The 20,666-nt window shown below is 43.6% G+C and overlaps 1 protein-coding gene across 1 annotated transcript; it reads left to right on the top strand.

Annotated features, from left to right (window-relative positions):
- The first annotated feature begins 1,264 nt into the window (after positions 1-1,264).
- On the top strand, positions 1,265-17,841 carry LOC147334159 (Fc receptor-like protein 5). Its single transcript, XM_086285884.1, has 6 exons — positions 1,265-1,340; positions 1,535-1,798; positions 1,878-2,123; positions 2,209-2,376; positions 7,475-7,553; positions 17,607-17,841. Exons 1-5 carry the CDS (start codon positions 1,265-1,267, stop codon positions 7,507-7,509), a joined length of 789 nt encoding a protein of 262 aa, XP_086142010.1. The 3' UTR covers positions 7,510-7,553; positions 17,607-17,841.
- The last annotated feature ends 2,825 nt before the right edge of the window (positions 17,842-20,666 follow it).

Here is a 20,666-nt window from a genome sequence, read left to right as displayed (position 1 = left end):
GGGCTTCAACATCTACTGGCTCTTCAAGGAAGGGGCACGCCATGTCTGACACTTCCTACAGTCAGGTTTCTGATAAAGAGGCGGAGAACGTCAGGGTTAGTTGAAGTAAACCTGCTAGGGGGCAGGTTAGCTTCACGGAGTGTGTCGTCATAGTAACTCACTCAGAATTAATCTAAACTCGCTTTGTGAAACCGAAAACCCAGAGTTTTCGTTAACTCAGGGTATACTTACTCAGAGTTTGCACTAAACCGGAAACAGGGCCCAGGTCTGAACTGACTCTTTATCTTTGCTCAGGAGTCGAGGAAACACAGCAGGCAGTGAAAAGCTGAACAGATTTCATCACAGTAGATGTCTTTGTGAGAGTTTTCATTCAATTATGTTATTTTCTTCAATGCTTTGTAGCCACACAGAGAAGAGCAGCTACCTGAAGGCTACTGCAATAATAGTCGTTTATCTTACATTTACTTCCTTATTATATATGACTCTGGATACTGTAACTCCCGTGAAAAAGAAAGCCTCAAATTTAGAAGTGCTTGACTCCCTGGTATAAATTTCAAATGTCCAACTTAAAACAGATAATGTGTGCGCTGGAGAGGAAGTGGTGTCTCACTAATTTGGAAGATTGTCATTTAGCCTGCAAAAGTAGTTTGCTGCTTTATTTACAAACAAACAAACAAGTCATCAATAAAGTTAAAACATCTTACTGCACATCTTGGTTATAGAAAGATTTGAAGAAAATAAGAACAACCAGAAATTTTATGACTGTAGTCAGGCTGACAAAAAGTCAGCGCTCTTGAGCTCTCTTGATTTCCATTTCTTTAATGTTATCTAGTAACTTCATGGAGTTGTTCAAAAATAAATGTACTATAACTACTTTCAACACCACTGATATCTATTTAGACAATTTTTCTCCAAGTGATATTTTTTGAGTTCAGTAATTTCAGTAATTACATCCTCCAAACCATCAATGCGTCTTTTAGAGCCCATTCCTACAAGACTGCTCAAGACTACATCTGACACCAAGAAGGTCTATAAGCTGACACTGATGGCCACAGTTGGTGTTATGTTTTAATTAAAATTTAGTCTTGTGTACCCAGTTTTTTACGAGGAAAATGAAGAGTTGTTATCTTATGCCAGTAAAACAATTACTCCAGAAATCTTTGGATGTTGCTAAGAAAGAATGTAACCATTAACAAAAAAAGTAATAACACAGAGGCCTCATAGAGGCACAGTTGTTGGTGCTGTTTGTGTGGAGTTGTTCGTTATGTTCACCTCAAATCAACCTGAGTGTCATTTCTCTTTAGTTCTGATCTCACTGCTGAGCTGCACAACAAACCAAGGTCAGTAACCTTCTTCTGTCACAGTTTAAACCTGAGAAATGCTCACTGATATGACCTGATTGGGTTCATGTTTCACAATGGATCTCATATAAACTGATGAAATGAAGGATTCATTAGAGAATTATAAGTATAACAAATCCAATATCTTTATTTATTTGTCTTCCAATGTATTTTTCTCATTTTAACCCTCACAGCTCGTCTCACTGTGAGTCCCGGCAGCTCTCAGTTCTTTAAAGGAGACTTTGTGTCTCTGAGCTGTGAGGAGGACGACAGCTCTGCTGGATGGACTCTGAGGAGAAACACAAGCAAACAACACAGGAGTCAGTGTACAGATGGGTGGGGAAAACCAACTGGTTCCTCCTGTAGCATCAGCTACAGCACCACATGGGACAGTGGAGTTTACTGGTGTGAGTCCAGAGAGGGTACCATCAGTAACATGGTTAACCTGACAGTCACTGGTAAGCTGAGTGTGTGGAGTTAGTGTTGATGAAGCTGTGTGTAAATGGATGAAATGCTGTAGTTTGTCTCTGTGTTGAGGTGGATCAGTGATCCTGCAGAGTCCTGTCCTCCCTGTGATGGAGGGAGATGACGTCACTCTGCTCTGTAAAACAAAGACCACTCCCTCCAACCTCCCAGCTGCTTTCTATAAAGATGGCTCCCTCATCAGGAAGCAGCCTACAGGTCACATGACCATCCAGCATGTTTCCAGGTCTGATGAAGGCCTCTACAAGTGTGACATCAGCGGTCATGGAGAGTCTCCATCCAGCTGGATCACTGTCACAGGTGACACACTCACCTGTCTGTGTTTCTGCAGCTTTCAACATTCACAATGTGACGACAACTTAATGACTGTGTTTGCTTTATTTAGGGGAACAAACCACCACACCTCCACCTGGATCCACCTCCATCACTCTTCCTCCATCACTCGCCTCTCCTGTTCTCTATGTGTTGTCATGTGTTGGATCAGTGTGTGTTGTGGTTCTACTGGTGTTACTGGTTCTGCTGGTGAGACGATGTGTTCACAGAAAACCAAAAGGTGAGACTTCCTGATTTTACATGTGTATAGATGTTCCAATCATAGTTTTTAAATGGTTTTTATCCTGGATTTAAAGACCACCACTGAAACAGATGTGAAAAGGGATCATTTCAAAGCTTAGAGAAGCAACAACATCAAGAACAGATTTACATAGTCCATGTCACGGCCAAGGCCGAACTCGACAACCAGACTCAAATGCAGATCATACTCAGAGGCAAGTGTAACCACTGACTCATTTTAAATAGTTTAGGACAGCCAACTACGGACCAGTTGCTAGGTTCGGCAGGGCTACAATAGAAAGCGAGGCGAATACAGAATGAAATGGCTGGAGACAGGAATTTGAGCAGCAACGGTTATTATTTTGCACAAAAATGAAATAAACAAGACAAATTCCACATTGACAGTAGTAATGATAATAATAGCAATAATAAGAATAAGAATAAGCCGGTAAAACAAAAATAACCCCAAAAATAGTCGTTTGAGCTCAATATTCAATTGTCTTTTTATCTTTGGTCATTTGTCAAGTCAAAAACTCTTAGTCTAGTTCTTTTTCTCTTTCGTTTGTGGTTTGTGTGTTACCACTTGGGAGTCTCCGTCGAGGAAGAAGAGTAAGTTCCTCTGCAAAGTTCAGTCTGGGCTCAGGCTCGCCATCTCCATCCGGAGAGAATCCATCGGAATCCAAAATCTTAATTCCTTCCACATGAACAAGGAAAAAAAAACCTGCACAACAATATTAACATTATTGTACACAGCCAGCTCCGTTTCTTCTCTTGTATCACAGCTATAGCTTTAGTTCTTTATCTCTTTTCACATTTCTTTCACATTTCCACAGTAATACATTACATGCATGCTTTGAATATATCTCTCGTTATACATGAAATTATTTTAACCATGTAAAACAACAAATGAATTTCTTGTTCTCTTTTTAACCATGAAATTATGATTAATAGGTATAACCAGCAAGATAATACATTTTTCCAATCATCCTTCAAGTATGCTAAACAAATTCTACCACAAACAGCATTTCAACCGTTTTTAAACAGCAAATTACCACTCGCGAATTGGTATGAACAGAAGAAACAACTTTTAGCAACAGACTAACACATTATTAACTTTTCAAACCCATGGGCTCAACTCACCAAAATGTTAGAAAATTCCGCACGTGGACTGTCTCATCTACTTCCACGTGCGAAAAGATCTAGCTCATGTGAAATGATGGTCTGGTGTTTCAGAAGACAGGGCTAAAACCACCTTCAACCAATGAAAATGGCATTTATCCCTTGTGATCCGGCAACAGAAAAATAAAGTTTGCTAGAGGATCACACTTCCTTTTTTCAAAATAAATGCTTCTTTTCAAAATAAAATAATGAAAATACATTTATACAAATAAAGCGAAAACAAGAAAAAAAATAACAAAGGCAGTTTTCTCTACCGGGTTACACAAGGATAAGTGTAATTAACAGAACTTTATTTTCTAGGGCCTGACAAATACTGTGAGCTATGAGAAATAACATGGGACTTCAATTATGGTGGTAAACAGGAGTGATGCTAAACTATGAGAAATAGTTGATTTACAAAAGCACCAGAGGATTGTGACGAGGGGATATGTACAGGGGCACGGGGCAGGAAACATGACCTGGAGGCTCTGAACTTTTGGCAGGGGGAGGAATGGCAAAGAAGGAGTGAGTGGTCAGAGTGAGCAGTTTTGGCCCGATTGAGTACTGTGACAGGAGGGCAAGCAGGTGAGTGAATCCGAGAGGTGCTGTGACACAAAGAGCTGCCAAGCACAAACCAGCTTCAGGATGAAAGCATGTATTGCCAGGAGATGGAGGTAGCAGACAACAGGATAATGTGGTTAGCTGAAGACTTGGCGAAGAGGAAGAGGACTGGTGAGCGCTGGTCTTAAGTACTGGCAGCTCAATTGCCAGCAGGTGTGGAGACATGCAGGAAAGCAGCGACTCTGCCCAGCGGTGGAACTGTGACTGAGTGGAAAAACCCAAGGACTCACCCAGACCATGACAGTCCAGATGAAAGAGTAATCCATCTGAGCTGGACAACTTAGAATGACTGGATACAAGTTGATCGAACAGTGTAGAAAAATGCTCTGCTGTATTTGAGCCGAAGCCTCAACAGCGTTGGACAGGTGCAACCTGTTTAAGAGCAGCACCAAGAGCAACAAGGAGCAAACCAGGTGCTTTTTAATGTCCCAAAGACATTTTATAAATCCAGAGGAGTGAGTGTCTGGAGGTCAGGCAGGCTCCATCCCTTGCTGTTTTCAAAACTCGTTTAAAAACATCTCTTCTCCTTGGGTTTTAACCTAAGTTGGGTCGTGGTCTGTGTTAAACATTTTACCCTTTGTATATTATATTTTGTACAGCACTTTGGTAAGCTATAATGTTGTTTTTGAAGGGCTTTAGAAATATAGTGAAAGTGATAAATAAAATGGGCACATGGTCAGAGAATGTAGCATCCTCGACATGTAAGTTACAGACAGATAACCCATTCTTGAGTGCCACCCTTAACAGATTAAATAAAATGAAAAGAGTTTATTAAGTCCATGAAGTCCTTAGCCAGGGGGCTTCCCTGGGCAACAGATGTGAATATTAAAATCACAGAGTAGCAGGATCTGGTCATATTGTGATGCACTGTCAGCGAGAATGTCAGAGAACTGAGATAAAAAAAAAAATCATTATTATATTTAGGAGGCAGTTAAACCACTGCACACAGCAGCGAGTGGCCCAGTTCACACAAACAAAGTTCAAAGGTGGTGTAGCATCTTCTTGAGGATAGCTGCTTAAAGGCGAAGTGTGCTTCAAAAACAACAGCTAACCACAAACGGAAGATCTTGGAGTGCTAAAATAAGCAAAGCCAGCTGGCAGTAGTTAAGAAAAGGTGCTTAACTCACCAGGTGAAGTCCAAGTTTCTGTCAGACAGAGGAAATCCAATGCATGGGAAGAAAAGACATTTTCATTTGCCACTGATCTGACATTTATTAAACCCAACCTGAGGGGAGCTGGGTCGGAGACTTCCCCTGCAGCAACAACCTGAGCCACAGGTCGAATGTTGGATAAAGTCGCTCCCTACCAACGCAAATGGCGAAGAGGCAGGGATTGAAGAGGGCTCCTCTTGATAGAGCCAACAAAGGGAACCAACCAGGAGTCCGCAGGGTCCACGTCATGGCACCAGGATTCATGGAAAAGATTGATGAATGAAGTGAAGATTGTTGGGAAGGTAAGAAATCCAGAGTCTCAGCTTAGCGGGGTGACCTCCACAGGTACCCCGTTTCCTATGTCGCTTGCGCATAGATGGTGGCGGTGGTATGGGAATCCAGCACAATGGTATTGCTTCCAGATGAGGAGGCAGAGAATCTTGGCTACATTTACCAAGCAGAGCTAAAACTTTGGGCCATGAACCTATTTTCAGTGTCTGGCAATCACAAGACAGTGTGGAACTGAGATGCTGTACAACGTTGGCTAAAAACAATAAAATGAGACAAATAAGAGAGAGCGGTAGATGGCGTGCCAACCACAGGTGCCATTTTGAATCACACGAATAACAACAATTATTACAATATATTAAAATGTAGGAATGTTGACAAAATGTTTTTTTTTTCTTGAGTAACTTTCCAGTGACAATTTTTACAGTAATTGATCTTAAATTTGGTTCATTTCAGCAGAAGAAAACATGACATACTGCAACATCAAAACATCACACTGTCGAAAACATCCAATCAAGCAATGCAGAGGTAATGTTCATTCTTTTTGGGTTTTTCTTTTCTTTTTTCATGGTTCTTGTTTTTTTGAGATCAGATCTGTCAGAAGAGAAGAGTTATTTTAGAAAATTGGTACACTGTTGGAAAGGGAGGGGTTTTGCAACCAAAAGTGACTATTTTGTATTTAGAAAAGCTTTGTTTTCAAGCTAAATCCATTGATATTATGTGGTCAGACACAGATGGCTGCTAACTAACCACCAAAACTGGAGCTCAGACTTTGTGAATAGTCTGGTAGTACAGTTAACTACACACCAGCCATATTATTGGCCAGAATAGAAATTGCATTAAAAAAGCTCAGACGGTACAGTAGTCCAGTGGTCCACTACGGGGGATTCCGATTAGGTAGCAGACAGCTCACAGCTACAGCCTACTGCCTGTGTCATCAGCAACCTGTCTGTCAAAGAGGCCACCGCCCAGTTAATGCAAACTTTAAGATTTTGAAAAGTTTGTATAAATTTTACTACTAAACAGTGAAAAAACAAAAACAAAAAACAAAAACCTAAAGACATAAAATGTATAACTGCTGAGTTTTTAGAATTGCTTCCTTTGGCAAAAGTCTTTCTGACTTGGTTTAAGTTTGATGCTGATTGTGATTACGGTTGATATATATATATATAATGGATGAGGACATTATGGAGTATGCGAGTGAAAAAAATGTGTGATGTAACAAGAATTGTTTTAGTTTACATTTATCCTTTCACTTCCATTGATGCATCCTTTTTTTATTTGCTTCCTTGTCCAAAATGTAACACCTTGATCATTTTAATCAGATATGATATGAGTTTGTCTTTAAAGTTTGCTGTCGCATGTTATCCGTTACCATTTCTGTACAGGACTGTGTGTTTGTGGTCTGTGGTTAACTGAAGCTAACAGCTCTGCAGTCGTCAAGCATCCTGTTTCTGATAGAAAGAAAACACGTCAGCTGCAGGTGTTTCAACACAAGGGGGTTAACAAGACAGACAAGTTAATAATGACTCTCATGAATACGCTCATTAATTCATTTACTCTGGTATTATTCACAGTTAACCTTTGGGTGCCCTTGTTCCTTCATATTAATGTGACACCAATATTTTGAATTCAGCTTATGTCTGTGTATATTTTCAAAATTCTGAAATGTTTGAAACATTTCTATTTTTTTAGTATCCTGACATGCTGAGTCAATACACTAATCCTGATGATGAACAGTCATGTTTCCAGTGTTTTCAATTACTTTTTGTATCCAAATTGTTTCTTGTCTAAGTATTTCTGCAGTAGCATTAATATATATCCTCTGCTATGAGTTGTTCTGCCTGCACTGATGTCTTCTGTGTGTCCTTTATTGTGCAGGGAGTGATCCAGCTGCTGTTTACTCAAACTGGTGAGAGCACTTATGAAGAAATCATGGTGAAAGAGAGCCAAAATAAAGGTAAGTCTGCTAGTGATTGTTTTCATCATGGTTCATGTCTACAGAGTGGCCTTACACTGTAATGATTTCCACATTTATCTAACACGCATTAAGTCTCAGTTTGATTCTGGGAGGAGACAAAAATCCAGAGCTCCAAGTCATTATCTCTCAAAAAACATTAGACACAAGAACAACGCTAAATTATTCTTTTTTGACAAATTGTCAGGCAATCTATGTATTCCAGATAATCACAAGGAACCTTTCCAATGCCTGACAGATAAAGAATTCCACAGATAATTAAGGCAGCTAAACTTCATTTCCAAGAATAGTTGTTTTCCCCATGTGAGCTGGTCATTTAGCAGTTCTATCAGAAAAACACAGGCTGAGAAAGAGTCAGAAATCTTCCACTCTACTTTACTGATCAACCAACCAACATATATGTGTAACAACTTCAATATTTTCAACTTTTTATTTATTGATTGACTCAGTTGGCTTCTATCGAAATGTAAATGAGCCCAAGTCCTAATCACACTCTAGATCTTGTGCTGACTTTTGCTGATTTCATGAAACCCCTTTTTGGTCTTCATAGCTTAAAAATTGGACAATAATGGACTACACAACTCTGCTGATAAGTCATCTCTATCCAATCAGTTTGACTACATTTAGCTGGACTTAAGCAGACAGTAGGTCTCTGAACACCTCATTCAGCTGCATCTGTCCTGTGTCACATCATCAGTAACAAACACTTTGTTTGTTTGACACTTTGAGTCAATTGTCCCATTTTGTTTGGTCTGTTTGAAAAGAGGTTGTCACATGTTAAGGAGCTGAAACTCCTAAACCTTTCAGCCATTATTTTTATTTATTTAATCATTTTTCTTGTTATTTCTTTTTTTTTTGTACAGCATGTATTCAAGATCAGGTTCAACTGTTACATGATAAACATATATGAAAATATATTTATATTGAAGAATATCAATATAGCATTGGTTGGTCCAAATGTGCAGTTTACTTTGGTCAGTTTTGACTAATAATCTAGACCATGGTATAGGCTGACCTTGTATGGCCCAGATGTCAGGTGTGGTATGACTTTTAGAAGTGCTGTAACTAAGCAGTTAGTCAGAAAGCAGGTCAGGTGTATCTTCTAAATCTACTTTTGGCAGCAGGATGTAACCAGGATGAATTTGTTGTGAATGTGAGGCGTATAATGAGACATATGAACAGACTAAAAGTCTTTAACTGTGTGTTCAGGGTGAAAAACTGTCCCTTTAATACAATGAATCATTTTGACTTCTGCATGTAAAACCACAGCAGCAGCTTCCTGCTGTTGATTCTAGTGAACCATAGGCTGAAAACACTTTCATACTGTGTTGCTGCTTGGCTAAAAATAGTGTTGTGAGAACACGCTTGCTTTGGCCTCTGTGGGGAGGGGTGCCAGTTTGCATTAACAAAAGATGGCAGCTTTGTGGTCGCGCAGTTTTACTCACACAAACACCCCCAGTTTGTTGTAGTCTGTTGTTGTTTCTCAGCAGGTGTTAAAAAGTGGTAAAAACTGTGAAGAGAATAATTGTTCCTGTTTCCTGTTTTTTTGTTGTTGTTTTTTTTTGTTAAAATACGTAACCAACAGCTTGGAAAATAGATTATACATTTGTATCATACTAATTATATTATCAATATCAGTTTTCCATTCATATTTAGAATTTTATGGCAGGGTCATATTTGGCCATCTTTTATTAGTTAAGGCTACGTTTTGGAGTAGTATTATCCTTATATTTGTGCATCTATAATGTTCCACAATTTGTAGATCCAGGTTTTTGTTACGTGTACTACGTACGATGTGTACTATAAGTACGAGAAGTGCGGAAGTGAGAGGCTTGTGAAATGGGACGCTTCGTCGCGCTGTTCAGGTTGCCTAGCAACCGTGATACTAACCGCAAGACATGTTACATACAGCTTTGTTTGACAGAAATGAAGGAGAAAAATGTTTTGTTGGTCATTCATTTTTGTCATGACATCACTTTGATTAGTTGAGTATCTGAGGCTGAGACCACGGGACTGTAAAACATGATAGTTGGGCTTCATTTCTGTGCTGAACAGTCATTTAAGATTAGTTAGTAAATAACAATTAGGTAATGTTGTTCATGAGACTAAAGTCATCTCACTCTGGTAATGTAAATATAATATGGCCAATATTATAGTATTGTCAGATTATTATGAGATATATATATATAAACCTCTTTGGCCGCTCCTTTCTGCCGTATTTTGCGGCAAAATTATCCACACCCACCACCGCGCTATGAATTGTGGGATATATGGGACCACCTGTCAGACCATCCGACTGGTAAAAGGAGCCGTCCTCAAAACAGCAAAATCCCACCTGCTACATTGGAGGAGTTGTCACTGCTATTGGATACTTTGCTGGAACACAGTAAAGCTGTGGGTTGTGGGAATGACCCATAATGTTTTATCTAGGGGTCTAGATTTATGCCTGTAGTGCACTGCCATGTAAATAATTTGCATTTACTGAATATGTCCTGACTGAGTCCCACTGTTCAAAAGTTGAATAAACAAACAAACTAATTTCTGCCTCTTTTTTAAAACTTAAAACCATTTTGTAGAACATCACATCAGTTACAGTGTAGAATCCATGTCATTTATAGTTTACAAATGACAAAATGTTTACACAAAATCATGAGTGTTTACATGATATCACCCACTACTAACATTACTTTATTTACTGTATCTTTTGAAAAAATACAGCACAAGACTTTAGAATATTTAACAGGAGCAGGTTTCATTTTTCCCTGGTTTTATTATCACACTGTTCACCAAAACGCAGCAAACCTTCACCATCTTATCCAGAAGGGTCACCTCTTCACCCTCACATGGAAGAAGTAATCTGATTGGCATGGTGGTATGTTTGAAGCAGGTCCCTTGTGTAGCGCTGGAACCCGGTCACGATGTTTCATCCATTTCATCGGCTGGTTTGCTGCAATAATGCCAAATAATTAGCAACTCTATAAATAGAAGGTAGTTCTGCAAAATCACTCAGTAGGATGTTTGTTCTAATTTGCTATGAGCTCAGAGCGCATAGAAAATAAAACTAATAGGCTATAAAGAGTGATATGAACATATTTAGAACTTACCGGAATGAAAATGTCTGGAGCACCAACAGATATTTGGAGATGGAAGAGAACTGGATATCAGCTCGTCTCACAGCTGCTATCCAGGCTAGACGCCTTCGTTTGGTAACATCGATACACGAGCTGCTCATGTTGCTTCCAGGTTGGGAAAGAATGAAAAGATAAACAATTTTCAAACTTATTCTCTTGCCCACACAGCAAATACAAACCATGGCTGTTGTGTGTGCCTTCGCTCCCTTTTCACTTGCACTAGACCCCCAAAATGGCAGATCGGGCCAAAATGCTTTCCACGCCCACCCCCGTGACATCAATTCAATTCAATTCAATTCAATTCAATTTTATTTATATAGCGCCAAATCACAACAAAAGCCGCCTCAAGGCGCTTCATAGATACAGAGAACAACCCAACAATCATATGACCCCCTATGAGCAAGCACTTTGGCAACAGTGGGAAGGAAAAACTCCCTTTTAACAGGAAGAAACCTCAGGCAGAACCAGGCTCAGGGAGGGGCGGCCATCTGCTGTGACCGGTTGGGGTGAGAGAAGGAAGACAGGATAAAGACATGCTGTGGAAGAGAGACAGAGGTTAATAACAGATATGATTCAATGCAGAGAGGTCTATTAATACATAGTGAGTGAGAAAGGTGACTGGAAAGGAAAAACTCAATGCATCATGGGAATCCCCCGGCAGCCTACATCTATTGCAGCATAACTAAGGGAGGATCCAGGGTCACCTGGTCCAGCCCTAACTATATGCTTTAGCAAAAAGGAAAGTTTTAAGCCTAATCTTAAAAGTAGAGATAGTGTCTGTCTCCCGAATCCAAACTGGAAGCTGGTTCCACAGAAGAGGGGTCTGAAAACTGAAGGCTCTCCCTCCCATTCAACTTTTAAATACTCTAGGAACAACAAGTAGGCCTGCAGAGCGAGAGCGGAGCACTCTAATAGGGTGATATGGTACTACAAGGTCATTAAGATAAGATGGGGCCTGATTATTTAAGACCTTGTATGTGAGGAGCAGGATTTTGAATTCAATTCTGGATTTAACAGGAAGCCAATGAAGGGAAGCCAAAACAGGATAAATATGCTCTCTCTTTCTAGTCCCTGTCAGGACTCTTGCTGCAGCATTTTGGATTAGCTGAAGGCTTTTGAGTGAGTTTTTTGGACATCCTGACAATAATGAATTACAGTAGTCCAGCCTGGAAGTAATAAATGCATGAACTAGTTTTTCAGCGTCACTCTGAGACAGGATATTTCTAATTTTAGAGATGTTGCGCAAATGGAAGAAAGCAGTCTTACATATTTGTTTAATATGTGCGTTGAAGGACATGTCCTGGTCAAAAATGACTCCAAGGTTCCTCACCGCGTTACTGGAGGCCAAGGTAATGCCATCCAGAGTAAGAATCTGGTTAGATACCATATTTCTAAGATTTTCAGGGCCGAGTACAATAACCTCAGTTTTATCTGAATTAAGAAGCAGAAAGTTAGCGGCCATCCAGGTCTTTATGTCTTTAAGACATTCCTGCAGTTTAACTAATTGGTGTGTGTTATCTGGCTTCATGGACAGATAGAGCTGGGTGTCATCTGCATAGCAGTGAAAATGTATGCTATGTCTTCTAATGATACTGCCTAAGGGAAGCATGTATAATGTAAACAGAATTGGTCCTAGCACTGAACCCTGTGGAACTCCATAATTAACCTCAGTGTGTGAAGAGGACTCTCCATTTACATGCACAAATTGGAGTCTATTAGATAGATATGATACAAACCACTGCAGCGCAGTACCTGTAATACCTACAGCATGTTCTAATCACTCTAATAGGATATTATGGTCAACAGTATCGAACGCTGCACTGAGGTCTAGCAGGACAAGCACAGAGATGAGTCCACTGTCAGAGGCCATAAGAAGATCATTTGTAACCTTCACTAAAGCTGTTTCTGTGCTGTGATGAGCTCTGAAACCTGACTGAAACTCTTCAAATAAACCATTCCTCTGCAGATGATCTGTTAGCTGTTTGACAACTACTCTTTCAAGGATTTTTGATATGAAAGGAAGGTTGGAGATTGCCCTATAATTAGCTAAGACTGCTGGGTCTAGAGATGGCTTTTTGAGTAAAGGTTTAACTACAGCCAGCTTGAAGGCCTGTGGTGCATAGCCGATTATTAGAGATAGGTTGATCATATTTAAGATCGAAGAATTAATTAATGGCAGGACTTCTTTGAGCAGTTTTGTAGGAATGGGGTCTAAAAGACACGTTGATGGTTTGGAGGAAGTAATTATTGAAGTTAACTCAGAAAGATCAATTGGAGAAAAAGAGTCTAACTTAACATCAATGGTACTAAGAGTAACTGTAGATAATATTACATCTGTGGGATGATTATTGGTAATTTTTTCTCTAATGATAAAAATTTTATTTGCAAAGAAGTTCATGAAGTCATTACTAGTTAACGTTAAAGGGATGGTTGGCTCAAAAGAGCTCTGACTTTTTGTCAGCCTGGCTACAGTGCTGAAGAGAAACCTGGGGTTGTTCTTATTTTCTTCAATCAGTGATGAATAGTAAGATGTTCTGGCTTTGCGGAGGGCTTTCTTATAAAGCAGCAAACTATTTCTCCAGGCTAAATGATGATCCTCTAGATTTGTGACACGCCATTTCCTCTCCAGATTACGAGTCATCTGCTTTAGGGTACGTGTTTGAGAATTATACCACGGAGTCAGGTACTTCTGATTTGAGGCCTTAGTTTTCACAGGAGCTACAGTATCCAGAGTCGTACGTAGTGAGGAGGTGAAATTATTAACAAGAAAATCGACCTCTGTTGGGGTAGCGTTCAGATAGCTGCTCTGCTCTGTGTTGGTACAGGGCATTGGAGATGATAACAGTGTGTCACAGTCACACACTTCAAGGGCGGATTCCAGACGCCCAAAACCATGAACAAAGAAAAGAAGCAGCAAGAAAACAAACATGAAACAAAATCAACACAACCCACCCAGGGCGGGCGGTGGGGGTCCAGGACGGAGGGCCAGAAACAAAACAAAGAAACCGAAGCACTCAGTCCAAACGCAAGGGCTAAAGAGTCCGAGACCCTGTTTCAGGAGGGCGACCATGATCTTGGCAGAAAAGGAGTTCATGGCACAGTAGTTCAGGTGGCCGACCTGGAGGCCGATGGCACAGTAGTCCACAGTTCAAGGGTTCAGGGGGCCGGCCATGTGGAAGGCGGCAGTGGAGAAGCAAGCATGGCTGGCCACACTCGGGAGGCTTGGCTCGCGGCCGGCGGTGACCTGGACGAGACCTGTCGGGTGGCTTGGCTGGCGGCCGGCGGCAGTGTGGACGTGGACGAGACCCGTCGGGTGGCTTGGCTGGCGGCCGGCGGCAGTGTGGACGTGGACGAGACCCGTCGGGTGGCTTGGCTGGCGGCCGGCGGCAGTGTGGACGTGGACGAGACCCGTCGGGTGGCTTGGCTGGCGGCCGGCGGCAGTGTGGACGTGGACGAGACCCCTCGGGTGGCTTGGCTGGCGGGACGAGCAGAGGCGTGGCGTCGACCACTGGCTGGGGCTTGGCTGGCGGGACGAGCAGAGGCGTGGCGTCGACCACTGGCTGGGGCTTGGCTGGCGGGACGAGCAGAGGCGTGGCGTCGACCACTGGCTGGGTCGTGGCAGGCGAGACGAGCACAGGCGTGGCTGAACCTCCAGCTGGCGAGACGAGCACAGGCGTGGCTGAACCTCCAGCTGGCGCAACAGGACCAGGCGTAGCAGAAGCACAGGCAGAGGCCGGACCAGGCGTAGCAGAGGCACAGGCAGAGGCCGGGCCAGACGAGGCCGAAGACTCTGACGAGGCCGAAGACTCTGACGAGGCCGGGCCAGACGAGGACGAAGACTCTGACGAGGCCGGGCCAGACGAGGACGAAGACTCTGACGAGGCCGGGCCAGACGAGGACGAAGACTCTGACGAGGCCGGGCCAGACGAGGACGAAGACTCTGAGGCTGGGCCAGACGAGGACGAAGACCCTGAGGCTGAAGCCGGAGCCGGACCAGGTGGAGCAGGAGCAGCTGATGCAGAGGCCGGACTGGGCGAGGATGAAGGCTCTGAGGCTGCAGCTGATGAAGCACAGGCTGGAGCTGGTCCTGGCGTAGCAGAGGCAGAACCAGGTGACAGTGAGGCAGCCACAGGTGGTGAAGCAGAAGGCGGCCAGACGGGCTCATCGGGCCCGCCAGCTGACGTGGCGTGGTGCTGGACGGGCTCCTCGGGCCCGCCAGCTGACGAGGCGTGGTGCTGGACGGGCTCCTCGGGCCCGCCAGCTGACGAGGCGTGGTGCTGGACGGGCTCCTCGGGCCCGCCAGCTGACGAGGCGTGGTGCTGGACGGGCTCCTCGGGCCCGCCAGCTGACGTGGCATGAGGCTGGACGGGCTCCTCGGGCCCCCCAGCTGACGTGGCATGAGGCTGGACGGGCTCCTCGGGCCCCCCAGCTGACGTGGCGTGAGGCTGGACGGGCTCCTCGGGCCCCCCAGCTGACGTGGCGTGAGGCTGGACGGGCTCCTCGGGCCCCCCAGCTGACGTGGCGTGAGGCTGGACGGGCTCCTCGGGCCCCCCAGCTGACGAGGCGTGAGGCTGGACGGGCTCCTCGGGCCCGCCAGCTGACGTGGCATGAGGCTGGACGGGCTCCTCGGGCCCTCCAGCTGACGCTGAAATAGGCTGCACAAACTCCAACTCAGCCCCTGGCTCCAACCTGGCCTGGATCTCGGTCCCACAGTGGCTTAGCTGAGCCTCATGGCTAGCACTTCCAGTGCAAAATGTCTTATAATTAGGCTTCTTGGAAGCAAAGTTCATAGCGTGATCAATACACTGGGAAGCTAGGTAGTTGTGCAGAGGGATAAGATATTCCGTGGAAGACTTGGCTGGTGATTTTTCAGTCTTAGTCATTTCATAAACATGCCCATGAACCTTTAAGGCAGTGTTTGTTCCAATATTGTCCTTAGAAAAAACGCGTGGATTCAGAATACAATCACCCACCTCATGTTGCTGTGAGCCGAGGTGACGACCTGGACGCCGCCTCCTCCTGGAAGCGGTGGTTGTGGAGGCCGGCGCCGCTACAGCTGAGGTGAATGTAGCACTGGAAGCAGCCACCGGTTGAGGTGAGGGAAACGCAGCACTTCTCTGCTGCAGTGGCGACATGGACATGGAGACAGGTGAGAGACTGAATAAGCCGACTCTTACTCCTGTAGCCGGTGAAGGAAGAGCTGCATCACCGCAGGGCTGGTGTGATTCAGCCTGCACACTGGGCACCTGCTCAGACGATGATGGTGAGGCAGAGGAGATCGTGGCTGTAGCAAACTTCTTTAAATCTGCAGGCAGGCAGTCCATAAAACCTGGGTTAGCCGTGGCTATCCGGGTCAACTGAGCCCGAATAGCCTCCTTCTCCTCCCCCTGCTTCCCTGCACAGGAGATAATCCAAAGTCCACGAAGCTGTGTAACACGAATCTTGAATTCAAAAAAGTCACTGAAATAAATGTCCGCTGGGTCCAGCATGGTCAGGTCGTTCTGTCACAGTCTGGCGAGAGCAGACTGTATGTATTGTGAAGAGTGGACCCAAAATGCAGACACCAAGGAACTTGGATCAAAACTTGAGTATCAACAAAAAGCGAGCCGTTTAATGAGGCTGGCAGAAAAGGTACAAATAAAGGGCAAGGCAAACAGAAATAAAACTAACATTAACCTAAACTGGGAGAACTAAACAAACAACATGGAAAAACCTGGACATGAAACCTAGAAACATGGCATGGAGAACATGGCGTGGAGAACAGACGACCTGACAAACACACACTGAAAACAGAGGACTTAAATACACAGGAGGTGATTAGGGGAAGTGGAGACACATGAGGAAACAGCTGGCACACATGAACATAATGACGTCACAGTGGGAGAGTAAAACTGAACATGATGAACACAGAACACCAGACCTCTTCACAATAAAACAGGAAACATAATGAGACATAGACATGACAACCCGAACTTGACAACGTAAGACACAGACATGAAACGCATAAAGAGCAGGGGAGATTTAACATGGTTGGAAACACGAGGGGAAAATAATAACTAGAAACACTTAGGCATAATAATACAAACTTGATAACAAATGACACGCAGCATGAAACACGAAGGTTGAGGGGAAACTTAAATACAGGGGAAGAAAACACAAGGAGTCTAATAACCAAATGAACTTAGATAACCTAATGAACAAAATAAACTCAAACTTAAAACGCTGGGTCAAAAGACCCAGGATCATGACACAGTGGGTGGATTATATTCTTAATCACGCTCCAAAGCCCTATTGGGACACCGCCACTGTGTTTCATTCAGTCTGTGTCGCGTCGTCTGTGTTCCACGCCCTATGTCATGTCAGGTTTCAAGTCTCTGTGCAGGTCATGACTCATGATGCTTATTCTTATATTTCATAGTTCCTTCATGTTCTGGCACAGTCTTGTTCATGGTCTCACTGTTCTTCGAAGTTTAGGTTCCTGTTTAGTTGTTGTCCCTGTTCAGCTCTTGTTTAGTTTAGTTCATGTACTCCAGCCTCAAATAAAGGCTCGCTTTTCTTTAAAGTTAATTTTGTCTGCTCATCTGTGTCCGCACCTGGGTCCTCCAAACACTCGACCACACGGTCAGCCACTGCGGACCGTGACAGTCTGACTCTTGTAACATAATTGGTTTTGTGGGTTCCAGGTTTTATTTTATGTATTTATTTATTTATTTAGTTTTATTTCAATAAGCAGCTAAAGTGTAGGCAGTGCAGAAAGTAAAGTATTTTATATCTGAGCTGGTTCCCAGTAAAGTCTCAACTGGGACTGCACGTGATGCAGAGTGGTGGACATTTGAGGTTTTATTTAACTACACAGCTTGTAATCATGTTTTCTGTTGTTTGAACTGTGTGTGTTTGTGTTCAGACTTTAAACCAGAGCCAGACGTCGTGTACTCTTCACTGAAGTAGCCCACCAGTCCAACCACTGATGTCCAGCTGCTGGCCTCTAACTGGTTACCCAGCACCTCAGACAAGGAGACATCCACAAGTTCAAAAGATTACTCAGATTTTTTTCCACTTATTTAAACTCATATGCTTCAAAAATCACATAAGTTTAACTGGAATTATTTTAGTACTTAAAATAAACAATGATAATAAAGTCACTCTATGAGCACTTTGTTCTGTTTCCCATACTAGTGATTTTGTTTCACTATAGGATTAATAAACTTTTGTTCACACTTTTTTTTCTCATGTGGTTCTTTTGTTTTTGACAAAATATAAAGGATAACCATTTTAATAAAGTCAAAACCAGAAATTTTAAAACCAGAAAATAATTTTATTTTGTACAGTTTCCTCCTTTTAAAGAAGCAGCTGTGTGTGTTTAAATATGGAGGCTCAATGCTGTCTGTGTAAAATAAAGGAAAGCAAATAATAAAAATACAGAATCATTCTTACACTTAATGTGAAATTAGCCAGAGGGATAAAATTATTTACTTCATGACTCTGGCCCTAAGCCAAGCAGTTATCAGTCCTCATATGAGTCCTGCATCAACCCAGCATCCTAAATATAACCCACAGAGTATTTTCACAGTAAAAGTCTTTTATACTGTCACACATTGGGTTATGACATTTTTTAAAATATATTGTTTAAAACTCCTGGCCGCCACACGGCACACAATGCACCCGACCCCTATGGCGCCTCCTGCGGGTGGTGGGCCTGCGGGAGGATGGGCCCATGTCTCCTCTTCGGGCTGTGCCCGGCCGGGCCCCATGGACTAAGGCCCGGCCACCAGACGCTCGCCTTCGGGCACCCTCCCCGGGCCTGGCTCCAGGGCGGGGCCCCGGTAACCCTATCAGCAGGGTAAACTGTTCCCTCGGTGTCCTTTTCATAAGGGTCTTTTGAATCGCTCTTTGTCTGGTCCCTCACCCAGGGCCAATTTGCCATGGGAGACCCTACCAGGGGGCAAAAGCCCCCAGACAACATAGCCCCTGGGATCCCTGGGACACACAAACCCCTCCACCACGATAAGGTAGCGATTCAAGGAGGAGCTGGAGAGATTATATCTCTCGGCTGGCCTGGGAACGCCTTGGTGTTCCCCCGGATAAGCTGGAGGAGGTGGCTGGGGAGAGGGAGGTCTGGGCCTCTTTGCTTAGGCTGCTGCCCCCGCGACCCGGCTCCGGATAAAGCGGATGAAGATGGATGGATGGATTGTTTAAAAAATGACCTCAGTGACCTTATAGTTGTCATTTAGATTCAGTGGATTAACTGATTCACTTTTATTAAAGCTTCACTTTACTATTTACAGATAAACATCATGTGGAGTTAGTGTAAATCATTTGAAACACATCATATCAAATGAATTCAATCAGTTTTATCATCTGAAGAACCAGAAGCTCTCAAACTTTATCTGAAACAATATCAAGAAGAAAATCACCTCAGTCACAAAGAGGAAATGTACTCAGTTACTCTCCTGTACTCTAATTACAGTCATGTGATTTCCAGGAAGTGCTGCAGAAGCTGCAGGTGCTCTCTCTCCCTGCAGACTATTTGCTGCTGCTCATCTTTTCCGTTTTTTTCTCTGTTTGTGTTTCTGCTGCTTCTTTGTCCTCACTGTAAACAGTTGTACTGAGAGACTCCTGCACTGATGTTTCATAGGAAAGTCCAAACAGCCTCACTGGCTCTCTGTCTCGTTCATCACAGTTCTAAACACATATTTAAGTGAATATAATCTTCACCCTCAGTTAAAATGACTTTTATTAAGAACAGCACATCCTCAGTATTACTATAAAATAATTATTGATGTTCTGATGATCCATGTTAGTATTTAAAGTCACACTTCTCTCTCTAGTGGCCATATATAAACCACGTGTGAGGATAGGGTCCATTCTCCTCTACTTGTCCTTAACAGGGTCCTAGTGGACAACAGATCAGCAGGACTAACACAGAGAGACAGATTTCCATGTGCACTTAAACTTATGGGCAATTTAAAATCACCAATTAACCCAAATAACTGTTTTGGACTGTGGGAGACAGTCAGACCTGACCCATGCAAACTCAGGGTGAACACTCCACACAGAAAGGCCCCAGTGAGATGGTGGAATCGATCCCAAAAGCCACTGTGTTGCCCTGGGAGGATGGTGTTCATGTAAAATTAGAATCATAGTGTCCCAGTCAGTCATCAGTGTGTCTCTGCACAGCTGTAATTAAAATGTTTTCCATACGTCATCCATCTGTGCTTGGTGCCAAGGCTGAGATAAACGAGGAGTTTTCTCATAAAGAGGAAGAAACAGTACTCCAAGAACAGACAAAGCCCAGCAGAAACCTTGAAGAGGAGCCTCGTCTGCCCCCACCCCGGAAGAGCTTCAGAAAGGAGAGACATCTGAGGCAAGAAGAGGGGTCCCCATTTGCCTCCAACTCTCTCAACAACACCAACGACCAGGACCAGGGACCACGATCTTCCCCAGTCCCCCAAACCCCTGACAGGCCATCACCCTCCTCCCCCTCCCTTTCTCCTCCCTTTCTCCCTCCTCCCCACACCTGAAATTCACTGAGGAGATGATGGAGCAGGACAATGCTGGGCTCAGATCTACCTCCCGGCCCAATCCCTTTTTGTCCCCCATAAACCCCCCACCAGAGCAGCCAAAGGTTCGCCATCGAGCCCCACCCTCAACAGAGCAATCGAAGTTACATTGCCCAGCCTCGCCCCCCTTAGTTCCTCCTTACCACCTTCATGCTCTGTCTCCGCAGTCTGATGTGTGATGTGTGAAGGGTCCGGGCTGTGAGGATTATGGCAGTGGTGACTTTTCCCAGGAGAAGCTGGGACCCTGTTTACTAGAAGGTTTTAAAATCTCTGTACTCTTAGGTGACAGAAGGAGACATGTGGCCTGGTCAAAACACAGAGAGCTGCACTCTAAAAGATCTTTAAACATAGTAAACATACCTTGTGTGCCACAGACTGCTCCCAAACACGAGGGAACAAGTAAT

Source organism: Aulonocara sp. 'chitande type north' Nkhata Bay, linkage group LG3 (genome assembly GCF_057382095.1).
Source record: "Aulonocara sp. 'chitande type north' Nkhata Bay isolate Kocher_YH1m ecotype deep benthic linkage group LG3, A_spYH_male_GT1.1, whole genome shotgun sequence".
NCBI classification, from domain to species: domain Eukaryota; kingdom Metazoa; phylum Chordata; class Actinopteri; order Cichliformes; family Cichlidae; genus Aulonocara; species Aulonocara sp. 'chitande type north' Nkhata Bay.
Note: the sequence above shows the minus strand (reverse complement) of the source record. Positions and strands in the feature narration are given on the sequence as shown.

What these genes read in the sequence shown, in the direction of transcription:
- LOC147334159 (XM_086285884.1), top strand. Translation starts at nt 1,265, where the DNA reads ATGTTCACCTCAAATCAACCTGAGTGTCATTTCTCTTTAGTTCTGATC. An exon ending in GAGCTGCACAACAAACCAAG is followed by an intron (nt 1,341 to 1,534) that starts GTCAGTAACCTT and finishes TAACCCTCACAG; the next exon opens with CTCGTCTCACTGTGAGTCCC. An exon ending in TGTTCACAGAAAACCAAAAG is followed by an intron (nt 2,377 to 7,474) that starts GTGAGACTTCCT and finishes TTTATTGTGCAG; the next exon opens with GGAGTGATCCAGCTGCTGTT.